Below are 24,079 nucleotides of genomic sequence, written 5' to 3'. Positions count from 1 at the left end.
ACAATACTACTAGCTCCCAGTATTCATTCAAATGTTAAACATAATGCTTGATATATTATGGCACAAATGAGCCAGAGTATAATGGGATATATTGGGCTCTTCTAGAGTCCAATTTATTTTGTGCTAGCTCTGAGGTTGATTTGCAGCATTCAGGTCTCTTAAAACATTATTTTGAAAGAACAAAATCCTTTTTTGATTTAAATTACATGTTTAATTATCTCGTTGACAAAACTGTCACTGTCAATCTTGCTGGATCAAAGATGACGTTTAGCACTTGTGACAATACCTTTGGGCAGTGGCTTTCAAGTTGTGCTCTGCAAAGCACTTTTAGATGGTCTTGTGAGCTGTGTGTGTACCTGCTTTAACTGCTGTGACAGTTGAAGCAAGAAGTGGTTCTATTGTTCTTGAAAGTTTCAGTTACTCAGGCCTTGTCTACACTGGCACTTTACAGCACTACAACTCTCTCCCAGCGCTGGTGCCACGACTGGTGCCGTAGCTAGTGGGGACATGCCCTCACTTGTCTGTTCAAGCAGCGCTCCTGTGTGCCTGTGCTTGTTTGGGTTAATGACCAGATATTAAAATCCTGATAATAAGCAAAACTTCCTGTCCGGTGAGTATATTAAAAATACCAAAATATCTGGATGGATGGAACCAAGCTGCCAAGTGACTCATAACAGAGGAATTGCCATATTGGATCAGATCAGTGGTCAGTATCAACTGCTTTTGAGGAATCAAATGTCTGGAATAACCTGTGCACAGAAGAAGTTTCCTCCTAATAAATCCCTTCCAAAACTTTTTTTGGGAGGGCAGGGGGTGGATGAGGGGGAGAGAATGTCCACATTTATTCTGTTATAACCTGGGAAGATCACAGTATTGTGACTATAGGCAGTGAAAGGAAGTTAGTGAATTCCTACTCTTGGTGAGAAACAAGCAGATACAGTGGGTGGAGGGCATCACATTAAAGTAAACTTATTTTATCTTGTGCTTATCTAATATTTATGTAACTTAATGTTATAGTTGACATAGGGCAGCACTGGCAAGGCAGCTGTTCCTGAGAGGGTCTCTATCTTAAGTGGTCCAGCATATAAAAATTGAGAATTTCTGCTTATGGGATTCAACCTTTAGTGTCTCCTTTAAGAATCACAAATCTGCCTTAAATCAATTTTTTTAAATTAGCACAACTTCTGAGCATCTTCTGCATATAATGGAAATTTGTTATATTTATATGATATTTATTTGGATAATATTGCACAAAATTTTTTAAATCCTTCACCTGAGGATTGATGAAGAGATTCCTCTCCTTGAAGAGACTTCCCATTACTTTCAAGAGGATTTGGATCAAGTCCTTAGTAAGATGCAAACCAACAGAACACACACAACCTAACAAAATACAAATTTTAAAAATATTTGTGCATCATAATTATTTTCTGATGAAACCCTCTGGCTCAAACATTGAATAATTCTCAGATGATAAACCACTACTAGATTTGGGCCAAATAATCTAGTGATGTAAATTGGCATAGCTCCTTTGCAATCAGCAGAGCTATGCCAGTTTGCACCAGCAGAAAATAGGGCCTTCTGTCTTCCAGTTTCTCTCTTACTGGTTTGCAGTTCATTTAAACATTCCAGACTTCTTCTGTTGTACTCTTTGCTTTGAAAATCTGAAGTTTTTGCAGATCTGTCCATTAATGCTGAATGACTAAATAAAACAAAGCCATGACATTCATCATCCAAGACCACTGTTTTTTAAACATTATTTGTCGGGGTGAGGGGTTTGTTTCCATTTTCCAGAGAATGGCTTCCATAGTGTATATATCTTTACTCTTGACCAGAGATGTTAACTCCCTCCCCTAAAATGTAAACCCAAGAGTAGGATACATCTCTTCATTTTTAAGGAGGAATGAGGTGCCCAGTGGGGAATTGCTCAATGAGGTGGAGAGCTTTTTCTTTTTCATTGTTAAAAGATGTGCCCTCTGGCAAGGAATCACTCTGGCAGAATGAGTTACAGCCACTATTTTTTGTCAATTTATTTCATTTTAATGTGGGGATCTTATGATTTACAGATAGCTTTTTCCTAACTCACCTGAAAAGACTATTTGCAGGTAGCTAAAAATTAAATGGCACACTATGGATTATGCATTTTCCCCTGAAGTTCTCTGTTCTGTAATGGGTGTAGAGCATACAAGTAGTAAAGCTAAGTTTATAGGCAAAAGAATCTACAGTTGAAAATAGCTAATATTTTTGTAACAGATTTTTTTTTCAATATGAATAAACACAGTTTGTAACCTTTTCTGTTTTGGGGTTTAAGAGAAGTTAAATTGGGTTGTAGGCAAAACTGTAGTTAGCTTAACACTGTTAAATTGCAGTTGAAATAGTTGTTACTAGATCTTGCTGATTGGTTATTATGAATTAATATTATTGATAAACTCTTGTATAAGGTGATCATCTTCTAATGTTTAATTTTTGGGGGATTAACACAATGCTATTTTACAGATGGCAGAAGATCTTTGTGATTCCAGTATGGAATAAAATAGCAAATTATTGGAATAAGGCATTCCTAACAATAATCGTTCTACTGATTGTTTTGTTTCTTGGTAAGTAGTAAATCTTTCTTGTGTGTTGAAAATTGCTTAGAGGGTACACAGGGTCCATGGGCAATAGATAAACAGAGTACAAACTGAACATGACTAGAAACATTTTTGATATTCTTTAAATTTCAGTTCAAACACTTTTTTGGAGGTGGTACATTTAAACTTTTGTGTGCAGACTTAGTAACACATACACAATAGTACAGTATTGTGATGATGCAGGAGAACAAATGGAACTTCAGCCAGACCACTTGTTGTCATGCCATCAGAAATTACAAGCCAAGTATGATTAAGATACGTAAGTCATTGGATGGTAGATTTCCAAGGAACGCTTAAGTGCTGGTAGGAAGATGCTTCAGTAGGTGGCACTCTTTCTCTGGACTAAAAGAAAAGGAGGACTTGTGGCACCTTAGAGACTAACCAATTTATTTGAGCGTAAGCTTTCGTGAGCTACAGCTCATTTCATCGGATGCATCGATGCATCCGATGAAGTGAGCTGTAGCTCACGAAAGCTTACGCTCAAATAAATTGGTTAGTCTCTAAGGTGCCACAAGTACTCCTTTTCTTTTTGCGGATACAGACTAACACGGCTGCTACTCTGAAACCTTTCTCTGGACTGACATTGAAATAATGTCCCAGAACGATGGGGAAAAGGCAGTGTTCTGTTGGAGGTGCTTTTTCTCAGACTAGGCATAAAACTGAGATGCTGGCCACAGCTGGTTTTGAGGGGGAAAAGAACATTGGAACCTTAGAATAGCATCAAAGTCTAGTGAAATCTGAGCTTGGGCAATAACATTCTGCCTGGCTAAATTCATTGTACTTCTGTCACAAATTACTCTGCGGGGTTTCTGTGTGCTGTTGAACATCTACTGTCTTTGGTGATGGAAGTGATTCTTTTGCATGAGAAGGAGAGAAGATAAGTTAGTAAAATGCTTTGAGGTGAAAAATGTTATGTAATTCTAAATGACTTTAAACAAAGTGAAACTGACTAGATTTACTGTCTAGGATGAATGAAAGAAATGCAAGAAGTAAACTTCAAAAAGAAAACTAGACTGGAAAATGTTCTTTTTAATAAACTAACTTGTAGTAATGCAAGTACAGACATCTAAAATATAAATAATATTTAAGTGCCTATTCTAGAAGACCTCCAGAAACCTTAACTAGATATTGTGGAGAATGTCAATACAATAGAAAAAATAGAAAAGTGGTGGATTTTTATTTTCCTCCCTGAGCTCCAACTGGAAAGATTGTGAGTAAAGTTTGGTCAAACTTTTTGTTAAGGAAAAGCAGATTTGAGCTGAAATTAAATATGGGGTATCCTTGTGAAACCGTAATACAGCTGTCTTAAGGCAAGGCCTGAACATTCCCATGGCATAAAAGGATGGAAATTGGTTTGATCTTTTCAGTTTGAATACATTCAATATAAAGTTTAACCCCAGAACTTCTTACAAGTTATGTGCATGTAGAAAAAGAAGGTTATTATAATGGTAGCTTGTATGTAGTGACATGCAGATGCTTTGCTGTAAAGTGAAATGCAGCAGCAGATTAACAACACACAGTGTTGATACTTCAGAGTTTTAGGACAGGAAGTGAAAGGTACCTTTACCTTGGAAGTGATATGTTAGGTAATCAGAATTTGATACTTGAAATCAGACTGGGAAACTAGGATTAATACCTTACTCTTTAAAAAAAGTGGGTTTTATGATGACCCCAAGTTTTGTCTCCAAAAGATGGCAAATCCAGCAGCAAATCATCACATAACACGATGATGAGGGAATTGGTTCAATAATGCATTGGAGGGAAGAATGTGACTTGCTGAATTGCCAGCATCATCCCCTACACTGTCTATGTGCTCCCGGGAGGTCTCCCATTCCAATATTAATTTAGCCCAACCTGGCTTAATGCTTATGTACACTTGAGATGCCACATCGGCACAGCTGCAATGATTTACTGTAGACAGTACCTCTGATGATGGGAGGGGTTCTCCCATTGGTAATAAACAGTGCTAATAAATAATGGTCACATAAACACCACCCTATACCGGAAACCTACTGACCGCTATTCCTACCTGCATGCCTCCAGCTTTCACCCTGACCACACCACACAATCCATCGTCTACAGCCAAGCTCTGCGATACAACCGCATTTGCTCCAACCCCTCAGACAGAGACAAACACCTACAAGATCTCTGTCAAGCTTTCTTACAACTACAATACCCACCTGCGGAAGTAAAGAAACAGATTGATAGAGCCAGAAGAGTTCCCAGAAGTAACCTACTACAGGACAGGCCTAAAAAAGAAAATAACAGAACGCCACTAGCCGTCACCTTCAGCCCCCAACTAAAACCCCTCCAACGCATTATTAAGGATCTACAACCTATCCTAAAGGATGACCCAACACACTCACAAATCTTGGGAGACAGGCCAGTCCTTGCCTACAGACAGCCCCGCAACCTGAAGCAAATACTCACCAACAACCACATACCACACAACAGAACCACTAACCCAGGAACTTATCCTTGCAACAAAGCCCGTTGCCAACTGTGCCCACATATCTATTCAGGGGACACCATCACAGGGCCTAATAACATCAGCCACACTAGCAGAGGCTCGTTCACCTGCACATCCACCAATGTGATATATGCCATCATGTGCCAGCAATGCCCCTCTGCCATTTACATTGGTCAAACTGGACAGTCTCTACGTAAAAGAATAAATGGACACAAATCAGATGTCAAGAATTATAACATTCATAAACCAGTCGGAGAACACTTCAGTCTCTCTGGTCACGCAATCACAGACCTGAAGGTCGCTATCTTAAAACAAAAAAACTTCAAATCCAGACTCCAGCGAGAAACTGCTGAATTGGAATTCATTTGCAAATTGGATACTATTAATTTAGGCTTAAATAGAGACTGGGAGTGGCTAAGTCATTATGCAAGGTAGCCTGTTTCCCCTTGTTTTTTCCTAAACCCCCCCCCCCCCCGATGTTCTGGTTTAACTTGGATTTAAACTTGGAGAGTGGTCAGTTTGGATGAGCTATTATCAGCAGGACAGTGAGTTTGTGTGTGTATGGGGGTGGGGGGGTGAGAGAACCTGGATTTGTGCTGGAAATGGCCCACCTTGATTACCATGCACATTGTAGGGAGAGTGGTCACTTTGGATGAGCTATTACCAGCAGGATAGTGAGTTTGTGTGTGTGGTTTTTGGGAGGGGGGTGAGGGGGTGAGAGAACCTGGATTTGTGCAGGAAATGGCCCAACTTGATTATCATGCACATTGTGTAGAGAGTTGTCACTTTGGATGGGCTATCACCAGCAGGAGAGTGAATTTGTGTGGGGGGGTGGAGGGTGAGAAAACCTGGATTTGTGCTGGAAATGGCCCAACTTGATGATCACTTTAGATAAGCTATTACCAGCAGGACAGTGGGGTGGGAGGAGGTATTGTTTCATATTTTCTGTGTGTATATAAAGTCTGCTGCAGTTTCCACGGTATGCATCCGATGAAGTGAGCTGTAGCTCACGAAAGCTCATGCTCAAATAAATTGGTTAGTCTCTAAGGCGCCACAAGTACTCCTTTTCTTTTTGCGAATACAGACTAACACGGCTGTTACTCTGAAACCATTGGTATCAGTAATCCACCTCCCCTAGAGGCAGTAGTAGGTCAAGGGAAGAAGTCCTCCTCAACCTAGCACTGTCTACAAGGGGACTTAGGTCACCTTCACAAAATCACTCAGTGGTGTATATTTTTCACACCCCTGAGTGACTGAGCTGGGTTGATCTAATTTTCTTGCATAGACCAGCTCTTAGTTTCAGATGCTGCTGATTGCAGCCAAGGCTGTTGGCCACTTACGTTTCATAGGAAAAGATGGTAAATTAACATACTTCGCCCACACTGTATTTAGACACTATTTACAATAATACAACTCATCTGAAAGGATTTTTTGTATACGTTAGTGAATGTGAATAAATTTCATTATGTTTGATTGGGCTCCAGTAAATACTTTTTTCATAGTTACAGTGTAAAGGAAATATAAACATTGCTTCTGTCTGATCAAATCTTAATTTGAACCATATATGCAACATCTACTTAGCAAGAGAAATCCTTAGGGAATGGGAGGGAGATCCGTTTTTGCTTTTCTCACTGCTCGCTAAGCAGCTGGAATCTGGTCTGCGTTGGCAGTATCAGAAGTCATTACCATCTGATGTGACTCTGCTAGTGTTTGTGGAATGATTTTTTTGCCTTGGTCCAGTTCCTAATGGGCAGGTACAAAAGATACCATCATAGCTGGTACTATTGTATCTAGTCAGAGGACCGTGATCTAGCATGGTGACTGAACTACCTAATCACTCCACAATGATTCCTTCCGGTGGGTCAGGCACATTTCAAGAGCCGTTGAAGTTGGTACTGCCACTAAAGGGATTTTGCTTCTTTTGTGGACTGAAGAGACTGCATATATTTCTAGAGCTCTGTCTTACACAGTAGCCTAATACACTGAGCCACAAACGCACATTAAAAAACAAGGCAAAACAATTTTTGTTTTTGTTTTTCAGATGCTATTAGAGAAGTGAAGAAATACTCAACTGCACATGGGACCGAAAAGGCTGCAAATATCAACCCCAATGCCTATGATCATATTCAGATGAAACTTTTTAGGTCACAAAGAAACCTTTACATCTCTGGATTCTCTCTGTTTCTCTGGCTGTAAGTATAAAATTTACTATTCCAATTTGTGGACAGTGTCTCTCGTACAATAAATACTGTACAAGGCAGTAACAAGAAGATCAGAAAGCTGGATGGACAGATTTATAAGAAAAGATTGAAAGAGCTAAATAGGGATGGCTTGGCTAAGATAGTATAAATGCTAAAAGTGAAAAGGAATTACTGAATGTAATATACACAGATATAACTAGAAAAGGAAAATTTGGGGTGACCATTAGGAGAAACATCTCAGTCAAGCAGTTATTTGGCAGCAGGTATTTCCATGGGGAAGTTGTAGGAGCCCAATCTTGAGACTTTAAATCTAGACTAGATAGGATAATAGAAAATGTATTTTAGGGAACAGACTTGGACTTGTAGTACGATGGGACTAGATAATCTAGTTCTTTTTAATCTCTCTGACTTCTATAACTGTTGATTTCCTTCTTGGAATTTGTCAGTTATGAGTATTTTTTTTTAACTGCAGATTTGCAGTAAATAAGTTACACCACCATTAAAATAATTCTAGTAGTCAGCATGTTGGTATTGAGAACCTAGGCTCAACTCTAACTTGACTGTTTCACTGAAACTCAGCAAGAGCTTGGATCTTTAGGAGCAATATTCCCAGCCTCCAAGACAGACTGCATATGCTTGGCTATTGAGCACTTTCTGAGAGATGGCTAACCACTATATCCTTTTCAGCAGGTTTAAGTGGTTATGCAGCTAATAACACAGATCAGTGTAAATTTCTGAGTGAATGTTTGTGTTAACAATAGTAGCTAGCCCATTTATGTTAAGGAAAGATGGGCAGAGCCTACCTAGAATTAAAGACCCACCCACTAAATCAAGGGAGGGGGCCACAGGACCAAGGATCAACTAATTCCATGAAACAAATAATGAAAAGAACAGGAGTGCCTGTCCTTGATTTAAAACAAAGGCAACAGATGGGGACATTGAGTAGTGAATCTAGTCAGTGCCCACTACTCAGTTAAAGCAGTCAAAGGAGTTGACATATGCCACCGAGAGGAACTCTGCCCAAATACCTGAGACACATAGGTACCAAAAGTAGGCATCACAGTTAGAGAGAACCTCTTTGTCAAGCTGCTTCTTCCTGGACTGATGTATGGCTCTTGGCCAGTGCCGGTAGGAAGTTGACTGAAAGGTCCTGTTACATCATCAGGTCATAGACAAGGAGTTAATAAAGGAGAAGATATGGAGAAAGGTGCAGCCAGAATCTCAGCAGGAGGTTGTGGAAGAGCCAGAAGAGAGGCTGCAACCTGGTCTGCGGAAGTAGGCATGGTCTAGGGTCTCGCAGGGGACAAATACTGCGTTCCATGAACTGTGCCTGCAGAACGCCTGTGCTCACTGCTCCATGGAGGAGCCCCCAGATTAAGTCCTCAGTGGACCATGGAACCAAGGTGGAATGAAAGCTGGTGCACTGGGAACCTCACCCTCTGCAGGGGGTAAAAGGTCTGACCACTTTGTATCAGGGTGAGACATGCTAGTGAGGAAGTGGATGGTGTGAAGAAAGCATAAGCTGTTCTCGAGTTACTGTTCAGAGGTGGATTGCCTGGATATCGTTCCCCCTACTCAAGTGGGGCATGGAGGTGAGGGAGAGGCCCAATTTCTGAAGTCTGAACAGTCCTGGGATAGCGATGGGCATGGAGAACCTTCTCACAGCACGAATTTGAGATAAGCAAGAGAGGCAGGGAGCAAAGCAGCCTTCACCTCTGGAACCTCGTGGGGACATAGCGGGTTGACAGCCTCATGCACTGGACAAGCAGTGTTGGATCCACCAGTCCCACTGAGCACAGTCCAGGAAGTCTCAGATTCTGATGACATTAGTCAGGCTGGTCCTTCAGCGCACCAGGGGAACCATATTCACCTATGAATGAAGATGAGAGTTGTGCAGCAGGGGCTTGAGGAAGATGCCTCTCCCCATCTCCACAGCGGCCACAATGCACTTCTTTGCAGAGCTTCCAAGTTCTGAGAAGGTCCTGGTAAAAATAACAGTACCTCAGAGAGATCTTGGGTTAGAGAGCCTCCCCCAAGGTGGTTATGAAAACTTCCACAATTGTTGCTAAGTTGATAGCTCTACAGACTGAAATATTTTCTTTCAATTGAAAACTCTTATTTTAACCTGTAGAACAGATAGAACACAAGTCACAATAGCACAATCTCATTACCTCGTCTTGCTTCTACCCTGCCCTGGAGGGACCACATCTAAGGATGAAAGGATGGTTAATTGTTCATGATTCCTTGGCCTCTGTGCTAGGACTATCAACAAGGGGCTCAACTTAATTTTTTGGGCCCAACTTGGTTTTTTACATTAATTTATTTCAACTCATGAAGCTCTGTAGGTGCCTGTTTCATGATTTGGGAGCCCATTATCTCATTTTTATATACACAATAGTAAACATGATAGAATATAATCTTATCTCTGCCACCGGAATATGAATGGGATGTATAGTAAAAAAGTGAGTGCGATACAACAAACTCATTCAACTAAACCTGTCCATCTCAAAAAGTAAGAGGAAGTGGGAAAAGATGAACTCTACTGCATGCCTAAGTGTATGTCTACGCTACAAACTTTAAGTTGACATCCAGCTGCCACAATAATTAAGTCAGAAGTGCATTTCCACACGAAACTAAGTGGAGCGTGTCCCACTAGCAGTGCTTGTATTGATGCTGATAGCAGTATACCATGGGTAGCTATCCCACAGTGCAACTCGCCATGGGGTTTTGGGAAGGGCTTTCAATGACTCATGGAACCAAAACATTTTCATGGGGGAACTGGGATCCTGGCTTCAGCATCCCATGGTGCATCCTCCTCCCCCGCATCTCAACTGCAACTGATAACATTTCATGCCTTTTTTCAAAACACTGACAAAGCTGCATGTGCACCATCTCCTGAGAAGCCTGGATCCCGCTCAGCAGTGACTATTGTGAGCATTACAAACACCACACGCCTTATCTTGCAGTATTTTCAGAGCGACGAGAGGAGCCGCTGAATGTAACATGGCAATGTCCTTCAAGCAGCCATGCTGGAAGCCATAGAACGAAACAATTCCCGATTGCTGCTGGCAGTCGTACAGCAGCTGAACACAATGGAGCGTCGTTTCTGACCCAGAAACAAGCGCTGACTGGTGGGATCACTTTGTTATGTAGTTATGGGATGACTATCAGTGGCTGCAGAACTTTGTATGTGCAAGGCCGCTTTCCAGGAGCTGCGTGCGGGGCTCCCAACAGCCCTGCAGCACAGCAATACTAAAATGAGATGTGCTCTGACAGAGAAAAAGCAAGTGGCAATCACTGTGTGGAAGCTTGCAATGCCAGACTCTTACCGGTCAGTAGGGAATCAATTTTGATTTGGTAAATCCACGGTGGGGACTGTGTGATCCAAATATTCAGGGCCATTAATTGCATGTTTTGTTGAGGGTAGTGAGTCCCTTGGCAATATGCAGGACGTATTGGATGGTTTTGCTGCAGTGGGGTTCCCTAGCTGCAGTAGGGCAATAGGGATATGCATGCCATCTATCTTGGCACCAGACCACCTTGCCAAAGAGTACATAAACAGAAAAGGGTACTTTTCTCCCCATTCCTGCTGAAGCCCTGAGCCCCGGCAGGCATGCCCCTTGGGGCTGAAGCCCTGAGCAGGCACCTACTGTGAGGCTGAAAGCCCAAGACACCCCTCCCTATTTGGCAGAAGCCAGAGGTGACACATGGAGAGGGGCACATGGAGTCACGTGCCCCCCCAGATTTTTGCCAGGGTTTGCTGGACCTGCTTGGTCACCTGGTGCTACCAGGCCCCCTACCTGCATGGCAGCTGCGGGAGCTGGCAAACTGGGAGCTGCATCTGTGGGCAGAAGCAGCAGCAAATAGCAGGGAACTGCACGGAGAGCTGTTGTTTGTTGCTGTCTCTCCCCACGGAGCTAAAGCAGCGACCCCTCCCGACAGCTCCCAGAAAAAAGCATAATGTGGGAATCACGTGCACTATTGTTTGCAGTCCGAGTAATTGAAATGAAAACTGCCACCATCTCCCCTAGGTGACCTCAGCTGATATCATCCTCCTGAGGGTAGCAGAGGCAGCAAGGGAACAGATGCTGCAATGATGCCAGCAGAAGTAATATTGGAGTGGTGTGGGAAAGTGCCCTACTGTGGTGGAAGAAATAAGGCGCCCCCCCCCCCCACCCTCCCGAAACCTTCTGCAACAGATTGCAGAGTACCTCCATGAATCTTTCCTGGAGATCTCTATGGAGGATTCCCAGGCCATCCCTCTGCACATAAGCAGTTTTATCCATGGGGCTCCCTCTGCCTAGCTGGTGCAGCCACTGGGAAGCAGATAGCCACTGTTCCTCATCATTTTAAAAAAAAAATAAACAAGAGTATAAGAACATGTGACCCCAAAATATTAGCTGGAGTTGCATACTCACCAGAGATGCCTTCCCCGGCATCAAACTTGACCACGATGCTGTTCTGTGACGGGCTGGATCGTTCCTGGGTTTCAAACAGCTCCTGGCTTTCTGGGAGAATGGATCCGCTACTCACTTGTTTCCCATTCTCCTCTTCCTCATCCTAGTCCAAGACCAACTCAGTGTTGCCTGTGGTGGCCTAGGACTCCAATTCCTCAGAGATATCCAGGCTGCTATTGGGGTCGTTGATGGGAATTGCACGTAGGTTAGTTTAGAAGTGGCATGTCTGCGCTGCAAAACCAGAATGACTGTTTCTCTCTTTTCTTCTGGTATGCCTGCTGAAGCTCTTTAATTTTCACACAGAACTGCTGCATGTCCCTAGTGTAGCCCTTGTCCCCAGTGCCACATGCAATCTTTTCATAGGTGTCTACATTTCTACGGCTGGATCGGAGCTGTGCCTCTACAGACTCCTCGTCACACAGACCAATAAGATCCACCACCTCCTGTGTACTCCAGACTGGAGCGCATTTGGGACATTGAATCACCATGATCCACTTGGCTGGTGAGCTCTCCATGCTGAACCGACAGGAAATGGGAATTCAAAAGTTCTTGGTGCTTTAACAGGAGAGGTGCTGTTTCCTGTGTACCTAGCTGTTGAGCAACAAAGTTGAAAACGTTCACCAGAACAGTCACAGTGGAGTATTGTGGGATACCTCATGGACGCCAGTAAAGTCGACGTAAGCAACACTGTCTACGCTGCCTCTTCGTCGACCTAACATTGATTTAAGCACTACGCCCCCTGCAGAGATGGGAGTAGTTAAGTCAATGAAGCAGGCAAGTTACATAAGCAGAATGGACCTGGTAGTGTAGACACAAACTTTTTGATCGATGTAAGCTGCCTTCAACCAACCTAACTGTGTAGTGTAGACCAGGCATAAAAGGTTAACAGGTCTGTTAAAGCTTCTCCCCAGAACAAGGGTGAGGCAACCACTTGGATTTATGAATCCAGGCAGCCATCTTACAAAGTAATTTTTGCTCACTGCTGCCTTCAGCTTTAACAGAACCAGTAACATATTGCCGAAAGGCTCTGGTAATGTAAGGAGGGAAAGATGCATCAAAATGAAGTGGAAGTTTGTGGGTGTTCAGAATAAAGAGGATCTTTGAGAACCTGAATTATACCACTTAGACTCAAGTGTTCTTTTGAAGCATTGGTAGGGAGGTGAAATTGGTGTGTGTTCCTTGTCAGAATTATGGGGAGCTGTCATATTTGGATATCTTGGAAGTAATTATCACTTTAAAATGAAAAACTCTCAGACTTTGTCACACTTTTGTCAACGTGTGTTTTTGTATTTTATTATTTGTGTTAATACAAAACAAATGTTTAGATCCAAAATCATCAATAGAATACATGGGATGTAATATGCAAAAATTACAAATACATTTTAAAATTAAATTGAAAAGTGCTTTTACCCTTGCCTCCTACAAGGGTTCTTATACCATGCTTATTACCATAATATCTTAGCATCTGAATCTTGAGTTCAGGGTTCTATGTTTCTTCTATAACATTAAATAACAGTACAAGCACCTTCAACCTTGTAAGCAGTGGAGGTCCCTGCCCCACTTTTTAAATATGTGTAATGTTATCCTTTGGAACAGTTGACATTCAGAACTGGAATTCAGGTCCTGAAAGGTTTTTCACTTTTCAAGTCCTAATTTTAACTATTTGTCAACATTAAGCTTATGCATGTGTCCTATTAATTTAAGATCCTAAACAGTCTCTTAAATTTATTTATAGAAGCATTTTGTTCACCTTTACATCTAAAATAAATCTTAACTGAAAGCAAAGAATCCTATTAGGAAAAGTAATGATGCTTAAATTCTCACTGTGTTTCTTCCTCAGTGTATTGAGACGTACTGTCACCCTTATTACTCAGTTGGCAAAAGAGATGGGAATTCAGGTAGCTATGGAAATTCAAGTAGCAAATACTAATGAAGCTGCCAGAAAATACATGGAGGAGAATGAATTATTGCAACAGGTATCTTAATTACCTTTTTAATTATCTTTTTTTAAAGGAAATAATTACAGCAAAAACTGTATGAGCTGTAAGACCCATAGGGTATGTCTACGCTGCAGACACCCATGGCTGGCCCATGCCAACTGACTCATGCTCGTGTGGCTCAGCCTAAGGGGTTACAGTCCTAAAGCCCAGACTCCAGCCTGAGCCCTAAAGTCTACACTGCAGTTAAATAGCCCCTTTGGGCTCCTCTCAGTTGTGGAGCTGCTTTCTGGGTGGGTTCGCCAAACATGAAAACCATTCTTCTGCATAGTTCAGCCCACTAACTACCCATCATTTGTATGACTCCGTGCTATGATGCCAAAATGTTAATAAGGGTTCTTTGTCTCAAAAACTTTCTATTTCAGTCAGTGATGCGTTCCCTGGGTAAGTGCTCTTTTCTTAGTCTCCATAGGCTTGTGTAGCGTTTCAGAGCATGTTTGCCCCTACCCTGGCTTTTAGGTACCAGCAGGAGGGGATGAGCTGCATAGGTTTCAAGATTTCCACTCAGTTTATGGCAGTTGTTTGACCCTACCACTGTGGTTACCTCCTCATGCTTCTAGAACAGTGGTCCCCTAATTGTGGGACATGCCCCTCAAGGGGGACACGGACAAATGTTCGTGGGTGGGGGTGGGGCACATGGTGGGGCCCGGGCCAGCCCCCACAGAGGTCAGGGAGAGAGAACCATGCTTTCAGCCCCACTCTGCCCCCAGGCGCAGTTCCACCCCTAGACCATCTCTGCCCTCATTCCCTCTCTGTCCCCAGGCCAGCTCCATCTCAAGCCCCAGCTCCTACCCCATCTCCAGTTCTGCCCCCAACTCTGCCTTCAGCCCAAGTTCTGCTGCTGAGGAAGCCTTAGCTGTGCTGTAATGGAAGGGGTCATGGATGGATTCCCTTACTGGTAAGGGGGGGTGGAACTGTAAGAGTTTGCGCCCCACTGTTCTAGAACAACGTGCAAGAGGGGGATGTGCTGGAACTATGAGTTTCATCCCCTATGATTTTAATTTAAAAAAAAAAAATCTAATTACTGTGATACTATTGGATATCACAGGTTCAACTGAATTGGAATGCATGGAAGACCTCCAAGGAACAATTAAAGGCTATAGGAAATGGTGTAGGTGATTCTGTAGATGGCATTATTTCCTGTCAGTATTGAGCTAGGTAGAGGGACTATTATGTTGATGGAAGTGCCATGTTTCACAAAAATAGAGAAATGAGATCCTGACCACTTGTGATCATGAAAGGAGTATTTGGATCTTTACTGGTAGCAGAACCTCTACTCTTAATCTGGCCAAATTCCAGTTTAGACAGTTATATTCTCTCTACTTAAATTTCTTCTGCAGTTGAATTTTACTAAATTTGTATGGGGTTTTTTACTGGTTTTTTTTAAACTCCTTTATGCATTGTGGTGTTACATTAAATGTTTATATCACCCCAGAGGTGGTTATATTTTAGTAGTGGCTGATGTGATTGATATCTCTAGTTCGCATTTCTTTCTGCACAGGATTTTTGAAACACACATTTATATAGCACTCTTCTTAAAAGCTGTTGTTCACTCATAAGAACAGCCATATTGGGTCAGACCAAAGGTCCATCTAGCCCAGTATCCTGTCTTCCAGCAGTGGCCAGTGCCAGGTGCCCCAGATGGAATGAACAGAACAAATAATCATCAAGTGATCCATCCTCTGTTGCCCATTTCCAGTTTCTGGCAAACAGAGGCTAGGGACACCATCCCTGCCCATCCTGGCTAATAGCCATTGATGGACCTATCCTCTATGAACTTATCTAGTTCTTTTTTTAAACTCTGTTCTAGTCTTGGCCTTCACAACATCCTCTGGCAAGGAGTTCCACAGGTTGACTGCATTGTGTGAAAAAATACTTCCTTTTGTTTGTTTTTAAATCTGCTGCTTATTAATTTCATTTGGTGACCCCAAATGAACCCCTAGTTCTTGTGTTATGAGGAGTAAATAACACTTCCTTATTTACTTTCTCCACACCAGTCATGATTTTATAGTCCTTTATCATATCACCCCTTACTTGTCTCTTTTCCAAGCTGAAAAGTCTGAGTCTTATTAATCTCTCCTTATATGGCAGCCATTCCATACCCCTAATCATTTTTTGATGCCCTTTTCTGAATCTTTTCCAATTCAATAATTTTTTTTGAGATGGGGTAACCACATCTGTGACCACATCTGCATGCTGTATTCAAGATGTGGGCATACCATGGATTTATATAGAGGCAATATGATATTTTCTATCTTATTATCTTCCTTTCTTAATAATTCCCTACATTGTGTTAACTTTTTTGACTGCCGCCGCACATTGAGTGGACGTTTTTAGAGAACTATCCACAATGACTCCAAGATCTCTCTCTTGAGTGGTAAGAGCTAATTTAGACCACATCATTTTATATGTATAGTTGGGATTATGTTTTCCAATGTGCATTACTTTACATTGATCAACATTGAATTTCATCTGCCAATTTGTTGCCCGGTATTGTGAGATCCTTTTGTAGCTCTTCACGGTCTGCTTTTGACTTAACTATCTTGAGTAGTTTTGTATCATCTGCAAATTTTACCCCCTCACTGTTTACTCCTTTTTCCAGATCATTTATGAATATGTTGAATAGGACTGGTCCCAGTACAGACCCCCGGGGGACTCCACTGCTTACCACTCTCCATTCTGAAAATTGACCATTTGTTCCGACCCTTTGTTTCCTATCTTTTAACCAATTACCAATCCATGAGCAGACCTTCCCTCTTACCCCATGAAAGCTTACTTTGCTTAAGAGTCTTTGGTGAGGGACCTTGTCAAAGGCGTTCTGAAAATCTAAATACATTATATCCACTGGATCCCCTTTGTCCATATGCTTGTTGACCCCCTCAAAAAATTCTAGTAGATTGAGGCATGATTTCCCTTTACAAAAACCATGTTGACTCTTCCCCAACAAATTCTGTTCATCTATGTGTCTGACAATTTTGTTCTTTACTATAGTCTCAACCATTTTGCCCGGTCCTGAAGTCAGGCTTACCAGCCTATAATTGTCGGGATCATATCTGAAGCAATTAGATTACATCCACAGTTAGTAGTTCTGCAATTTCACATAAGAGTTCCTTCAAAACTCTTGGGTGAATACCATCTGGTCCTGGTGACTTATTACTGTTTCATTTATCAGTTTGTTCCAAAACCTCCTCTAATGACACCTCAATCTGGGGCAGTTCCTCAGATTTGTCACCTAAAAAGAATGGCTCATGTTTGGGAATCTCCCTTACCTCCTCAGCAGTGAAGACCATCTGAAAGGATTAATTTAGTTTCTCCGCAGTGGCCTTATCAACTTCCAGGGTTGCCCAACACTTTGCTTGAATGAGCTCATGTAATAGCATGAATTGATTTAAATCAAAGGATTTAAATAACCGATTTTAATAATTTAAATAATAAATTTTAATAGTGTTTGCTCATTTTAATCATACTTTTAAGTTATTTCCTAACAAAGTTGATTCTCATTGGTTGGTAACCATTAAAACATGTTGATGTGCAACTAAAGATAGCCTTTACACTAAATTTGATGTTTCTTTTTGCTAACAATACACTTATTTAAGCAATTATATCGCTTAATTTATATTTAGGTTAATGATTTATGCATTTATTTTTTACCAGATGAATTTTTATTTGTGATTTGTGTTAAGCTCTATTTGGATGGAAGTTCAAAGTTGATTAAAATGCACAAAAACAGAATTTAATTATTTTATTAAATCTACCTTTAAATATGCTGGATACACTATTTTTATGTATCAAAACATGGTTTGCCTTTCAAACTAATTTATTAAACAAAGGAAATATCTGTAGTTAGTAAATTGAACTGATTAATTCTGGTCACCATGTCTTTCAGAGTTTTAGAACTTGTAAATTTCATCCTCTCACACTTTGTTTTCATTCATAGATTGGACGAGAAAAAGAAGTTTCATGCTTTTTCAGCTCCCAGTTGGTTTCCTAACTCTGAATGAACTAGTCATTGAACTGAACTAGTTCAATAAACTGAAATGAGGAAAATGGTCTTTCTGCACTTGCAGAAGAGGCCACTGCTATCAAAAGCTGGCTTAGCACTTCAGCAAGCTCTGATTCCAAGTTGCTTAGCCAGTGACTTCCACCAGTTCAGTAGTTTGACTTTCATTAAAGCTTGGCAGCAAATACAGATTGCTTAATTGTATTTTTTAGTATTTAAATTATTTTAATTCATTAAGTTTAGGCCTTCACATAGATTAATTTCAAATTTCATTGTAAATATATTCATTTTTTAAAAAGAGATCAGTTTTCAATTTAAATAAAAATCCAATTTAAACTAAAACTAATTTTTATTTTTTCTTAATTAATCCACCATGTCATATAATCACTTACACAAACATCTAGTATTATGTTAGCTATTGGCATGGTAGCTACTTTCATTATGGCTGTTACCTGGGGATTAGCTAATTTGTTTTTACACTTAAGATTTAAACTTTTCAAAAAATATTGTTTTAGGAAAAGTAGAAACAAAAGGTTTAAAATTTGCCATTTGAAGTAATCCTCTGGCTGGTTCAATACGCAGTATTGTTAAGGAAGGAAAATTAATTTCATCAGTATTGTGTAACATAAGGAATTTTGCCTGGCACTAACTAGTTGGATCTTTGTAGGAAAAAGTTAAGCAAGAAGTCAAAAATACAAATTTTGGCAGTTTTGTTTCACAACTGAGATTCTGTTCAATAAAACACATTATCAAAATAAAGTTATCTAGAGGTGTGTTCAAGTGTACCTTCAGTGTAAGTAGGTGGTAACAGCTTGTGGAGCCAGGAACCATAACTGTTTTACTGGTAATTCGGGTAGGTGTCTTGTAAGGAAATAAGGTCAGTAGAGTGGATTGTAGGCAAGTCCTTTTGTGTAGTCCATGGTTGTGTGTGTTCATGGAATTCGGCATGTTGCCAAACTGCCACAATCCCGTGTTTTGGCTGGGATATCTGCCATTTTGCTCTAGCCAGATGCCTGACATCTTGCATTTTCTGTCCTGCTGGGTTGTGGCTGCAGCTTCATCTTCCTCTTTCTGTGCTGCTTTCACTACAAAGGGGACTCTGTTACATAAGAAGTACATTCTCCCCTCTTGTGAATAACAGAGTCAGAAAGCAGAGTAGCCCTCCTGGCTCTCAGGATCTTCCTTGCATATCTGTGGAGGGGTGTGTGTGTGCGCCCTGAGGGGAGAACTGTGGCAGCCAAGGGCCACGCTGGTGGGTTGCAGGTGCCAGGCAGAGCTCCATCCCGCTTGGGATGCAAAGCGTACTGACTACTCCAACATTTTATTTGGTAGCTCCTCTTTCACCCGTCTCAGATGATTTCCCAAGATTTTTATCAAGGGCCTTTGCTCTTTCTCCTGAATATTCTGAGCAATCTCATTTATCTCATGAGTTCAGCTCTTTTTCCTATGTACTTGACTCTTGTATCTACCTCTTTACTTTTGAATGATCTCCTCCACCCTCTGTCGCTCAGCACAAGAAAATGTGTTGCTCCTTTTCTTCACCTAGAAGCTTGCCTCTTCTCCTGCTCTCCTTAAATGGGACAGTTCACGTTCATGTGTTTGATGTGGGAGGTCAGATGAGCAGAGGATTGAATTTCTTTGAAGGGAGAATACTGGGGAGGGAGGAGTACGCGCATGGGAAAGGAAGTTGCAGGAGAAATGAGGAAAAAGTCACAAGAAACAGTGACTAATCCTGGATATTTTATCATTTGGTAATTAAGGCACAACTGTTTAATTGCTTGAAATGAAAAGATTCATAATAGCAAGTACAGTAAGTACATAACTTTTATTTAGTGCCTAATACGGCTTTTGGGGGGACTTCCAGGTGCTTAGCATTTCTGGAAATCAGATAAAACTGTATTTAAGTACCTAAACATCTTATAAATATAAAAGGTTAAGTGATGACTTGATCACAAAATACAAATATTACAAGGGGAAGAGATTTCTGATAATAGATAATTATTTTATCTGGCAGATAAATGTTTGGAAGCTGCCCCTGGACAAATTCAGAGTAGAAATAAAGGTACAATTTAACAGTGAAGGTAGCTAACCATTGGAGAACATGTGGTAGATTCTCTATCACTTGCGGTCTTTAAATCAAGACTGGATATTTTTTTTTTTTCCCAAAGAGATGCTATAGTTTAAACACATTATGCGTTTGATGCTGAAATTATTAGGTGAAGTTCTTTGGCCTATGTTATGCAGGAGGTTATAATAGACAATCCTAATGGTCCTCTTCAACCTTAAATGTTATCACTATATTTATGGATGCATCTGTTTGGGGTGGGTTTTTTTTCCCCTCCAGAGGTGCTAATCTTTTCTTGCTTCTTTTTGACATCAGTGTGAATTGAAGACATCCAGCACAATATAGGATCAGGGCCAATGTTGTTTAGTCATTTGTATTAGTATCGAGCAGTAATTTAAACTAATACTAACTATATCCACAATTTTTTTTGATAGGCGTTGAATGAAAAAGGGAAGTGTGAAAATGAACAGGCACTAGAAGAAGACAATAAAAAACTGAGGCAAGAAACTGAAAAACTGAAAGCGGAATTAAAGAAAACTTTGAATGGTAACTTTTTTTTTTAATTGCTTTCTTTTTAATGAGAATGACTTGGCATTCTATGCCTCAAAGCTTAGCAGTTTGGTCCTTAAATTCAATAGTCTAAGAAATGTCCTAACAAAAATATCAGATTCCTCATATTTATTTGTTCAAGTAATTTTGATTTTATTTCCTTTTTAAAAAAAATAAATTAAGCTCACTTGATCAAATAATCCCTGGTGTAAGTCAGGTGAACTCCACTTACTTAAATGGAATTTTGAGACCTTTGTAAGCAGGTGCTTTTGGGCCAGTATTTCAGGTACAGTCAATGTCACTTTGTCTTACAGTAAACATGTGTTATGCAAAGTTGTACATTGTAAACAATTATAATGTAACTAAGGCACTAGAATTATAACCTTGAGCTGTTTTAATTCAGTGGGGTAGGTCTTGATATCAGTTTTATACTGTATAAGAATGCACTTTACAGGTACCAAGATGACCTTTCACATCTTGTAATACATAACTAGGCTTGGAAAATTGTGATTTTTACTTTTTTAAAATTTTGGTGGATAGTGTTGATGATTTTAAAGCATTTTTCTGTTATCAATTTAAATTTTCACTTGTCCTATGCTGGATGGTGAAAGCATAGGGCTGTAACGCCAGGTACCAGTGCATTAGTCTAATGTTGTTGTTTTTCATTCTGGTTAACCACTGGAGTGGGGCATGGTCCATGACTAGTGTAAATGGGCCCCCGAGGAGGTAGTACCGCAGGGCATCACAGGCCCATTGCACTAACAAGCATCACAGGCCCATTTCACTGTTAGTGCTGCTTTCTCTATTACTGGGTAGTTATTCTCATGGAGGAATAATTTCCAACTAAAATATAAGACCAGGTGGTCTTCTCTGTCGATTTCTTGGGAAAGGACAGCCCCGAGCCCTACCTCTAAGGCCTCCGTGTGGAGGATGAAGTCAGTCGAAGTCCAGGCTATATAGGACTGGCACCTGGCAGAGGCACTCCTTGAGTGTCCGGAAGATGTCTTCGCATTCTTGGGTCCACGGCACGTGCCGGGGGCTGTCCTTAGTCAAAAGTCCCGTCATGGGGCCTGCAATGGAAGCGAACTGGAGAATGACTTGCCAATAGTAGCCAGCGAGCCCCAGGAATTGTCGCACTTGGTGTTTCATGGTGGGCAGGCCGCCAGTGCTTGAACCTTCCCCACGCGGAGTGTCACCCGTTCTCTCCCTATGGCGTATCCAAGGTACGTTGCCTCTTGCTAGCCAATGCTACATTTTTTGGATTGGCCGTTAGTGCCGCCTTTCGCAGGGATCTCAGGACCGCAGTTACCCATTCCAGGTGGTCCTCCCACTGGTGGCTGTAGACTACGACATCATCCAAATACGCCGCTGCATAGTCTTGATGGGGCCATAGGAGGCGGTCCATTAGTTGTTGGAATGTCGCCGGGACCCCATGGAGGCCGAAGGGCATCCAGGTAAACTGGTAAAGTCCCGTTGGGGTGGTGAACGCCATCTTCTCCTTAGAGATGGGGTCGAGCGGGATCTGCCAGTATCCCTTACTGAGGTCGAGGGTGGTGATGAAATGGGCCTCCCCTAGGCAGCCAAGCAGTTCATCCACATGGGGCATAAGATATGCATCAAACCTTGAGATGGCATTGACCCACCAGAAGTCTATACAGAAGCGCTGTGTTCTATCAGGCTTGAGTACCAAGACCACTGAACTGCGCCACTCACTCTGCCATGGCTCGATGACTCCTCGGGCTAGCATGGCCTGTACTTCCTCCTTGACCTCCTGCCGCATTCGGTGCAGCAGGGGCCTAGTCGTCTCCCGGACTACCTTCCCTGGTTCAGTCTGGTTGGCATGATGGACCAGGGTCGGGTAACCGGGTAGGACCATAAAAGTTCTCCTGAAAGCCTGCAGGAGATATTGGACTTGCTTTCGCTGCTCCTCCATGAGCATGTCGCTGAGCTGGTGGCCTGCAGGGCCCTCTGTCAGGGGCATGCAGGGACCCAACTCAGGTTCTAGCAGGTAAGGGTTAATAGGCCCTCCCACCACCATGTCAATAGATTCACGTGATATCACTGGGTCATCTTGCGCCAGTCGGACTGGTGGACCTCACAGGCGACGGGCCCAACCTTCCGGACCACCTCATAGGGTCCCTGCCAGCAGCTTCGATTCGCTAGACAGTAGGAGGAGCAGGACCCGATCATTGGGCTCAAAGACACGGACCCGCGCTTCCTGGTTATAGGTTCGTTCCTGGGTTTCCTCTGCAGCTTTTAAGTTTTCGCATGCTAGGGCTCTGGCCTGAGTGAAGTGCTCCTGGAGCTGGAGAACGTACTTCAGGAAGCCCTGGGTTGGCGATGGAGACTGCTCCCATGTCTCCCACATTAAGTCTAAAAGGCCCCACGGGCGGTGGCCATATAGTAGCTCGAACGGGGGAAAATTTTGTTGATGACTGGGGTACCTAGCAGATTGCCAGCAGTAAGGGTGGGAGTAGCTGGTCCCACCAGCGTAGCTCCTCTGGGGAGTACTTGCGCAGCATTTCCTTCAGGGTCCAATTGAATCGTTCCACCAGCCGGTCAGTCTGTGGGTGGTAGACGGAGGTGCATAACTGTTTAACTCCCAGGAGCTCGCATACCTGCTGCAACAGTCGGGAGGTGAAGTTGGTGTCCTGGTCCGTTAGGATTTCCCGGGGCAGGTGCACTCGAGCAAAGACCTTCACTAGTTTGCCGGCAATGGTTTGGTTGGTGGTGCTCCGCAATGGCACGGCCTCAGGAAAACGGGTGGCATAATCAACTATGACCAACACATACTGGAATCCCATGGCACTTCTCGGGAGCGGATTCACGAGGTCCATGGCCACCCGCTCAAATGGCATCTCCACTATGGGCATGGGAACCAAAGGGTCCTTGGGTACCCCAGGGGAGCCACTAACTGGCACTCCGGGCAGGAGCTACAATAGTTTCTCACCTCCTGGTGAATGCCGGGCCAGAAGAACCGCGTCAAAATCCGGGCGAGGGTCTTTTCATGGCCCAAGTGCCCTGCGGCAGGGATGTCATGTGCAAGCTTCATTACTGCTCGGCTGTGGCACCAGCAGCTGGGTCCATGGTTCTTCCGTGCGGGGTTTCCATTCCACCCCAGTAAAAACTGTCATGGCATAGCTCAGAACGGGGCCCTGATTTGTGCTATGCAGGTCGATCATGGCCCCATCGACAGCAACTGGTTGTCTGTAGGCGCCACTAAGGGTGGTGTCTACTCTTTGATTGCAGCAAAAATTGGTATTAAGTCAGGGTTCGACAGCCAGCCTAGGCGGGGGGTCCACAGGTTCCTCAGTCCCTCCCTCAGGTTCCAGGTCCACCTCCTCCTCCTCCAGGTGGACCTTGGGGCAATCCCTTTCCAGTGCAGGGGTCGAGCAGAGGATCTCCTTGAACGCCAGCCAGTCACGCCCCAGAATCACCAGGTAGGCTAATTGAGGGGCCAGGCTGACGATCATCCGTCGTGTGACCCTGGCTACCGTTCGTGGGATCTGGGCACTGGGGTAGGGCCGCACGTCGCCATGGATGCATTGCAGACGGATCGTCCCCAGGTGGGGGTCGGCCCAGGGCCCCAAGGTCTGATGGATTAGCGTCTGGCCACAGCCCAAATCAGTCAGGGCCAGGGTTGCGTGGTCCCCGACAACTACTGGAACCATGATCTTGGGGACCTGTGGCAGCCGGGCCCAGGTCTCTCCCAC

The 24,079-nt window shown here is 42.7% G+C and overlaps 1 protein-coding gene across 2 annotated transcripts in view; it reads left to right on the top strand.

The window, feature by feature from the left end:
* The window catches only part of LOC140905331 (B-cell receptor-associated protein 29-like), a 55,808-nt gene that overhangs the window by 9,793 nt on the left and 21,936 nt on the right, over positions 1-24,079 (top strand). For both annotated transcript variants that reach the window (XM_073328454.1, XM_073328453.1), the window contains exons 3-6: positions 2,494-2,594; positions 7,139-7,289; positions 13,596-13,731; positions 20,252-20,363. In XM_073328454.1, the coding sequence (XP_073184555.1) occupies positions 2,494-2,594; positions 7,139-7,289; positions 13,596-13,731; positions 20,252-20,363 (500 nt within the window). The remainder of the gene's footprint in view (positions 1-2,493; positions 2,595-7,138; positions 7,290-13,595; positions 13,732-20,251; positions 20,364-24,079) is intronic.

The sequence above is a fragment of the Lepidochelys kempii genome, chromosome 1 (genome assembly GCF_965140265.1).
Source record: "Lepidochelys kempii isolate rLepKem1 chromosome 1, rLepKem1.hap2, whole genome shotgun sequence".
Classification (NCBI taxonomy): Eukaryota; Metazoa; Chordata; order Testudines; family Cheloniidae; genus Lepidochelys; species Lepidochelys kempii.
Note: the sequence above shows the minus strand (reverse complement) of the source record. Positions and strands in the feature narration are given on the sequence as shown.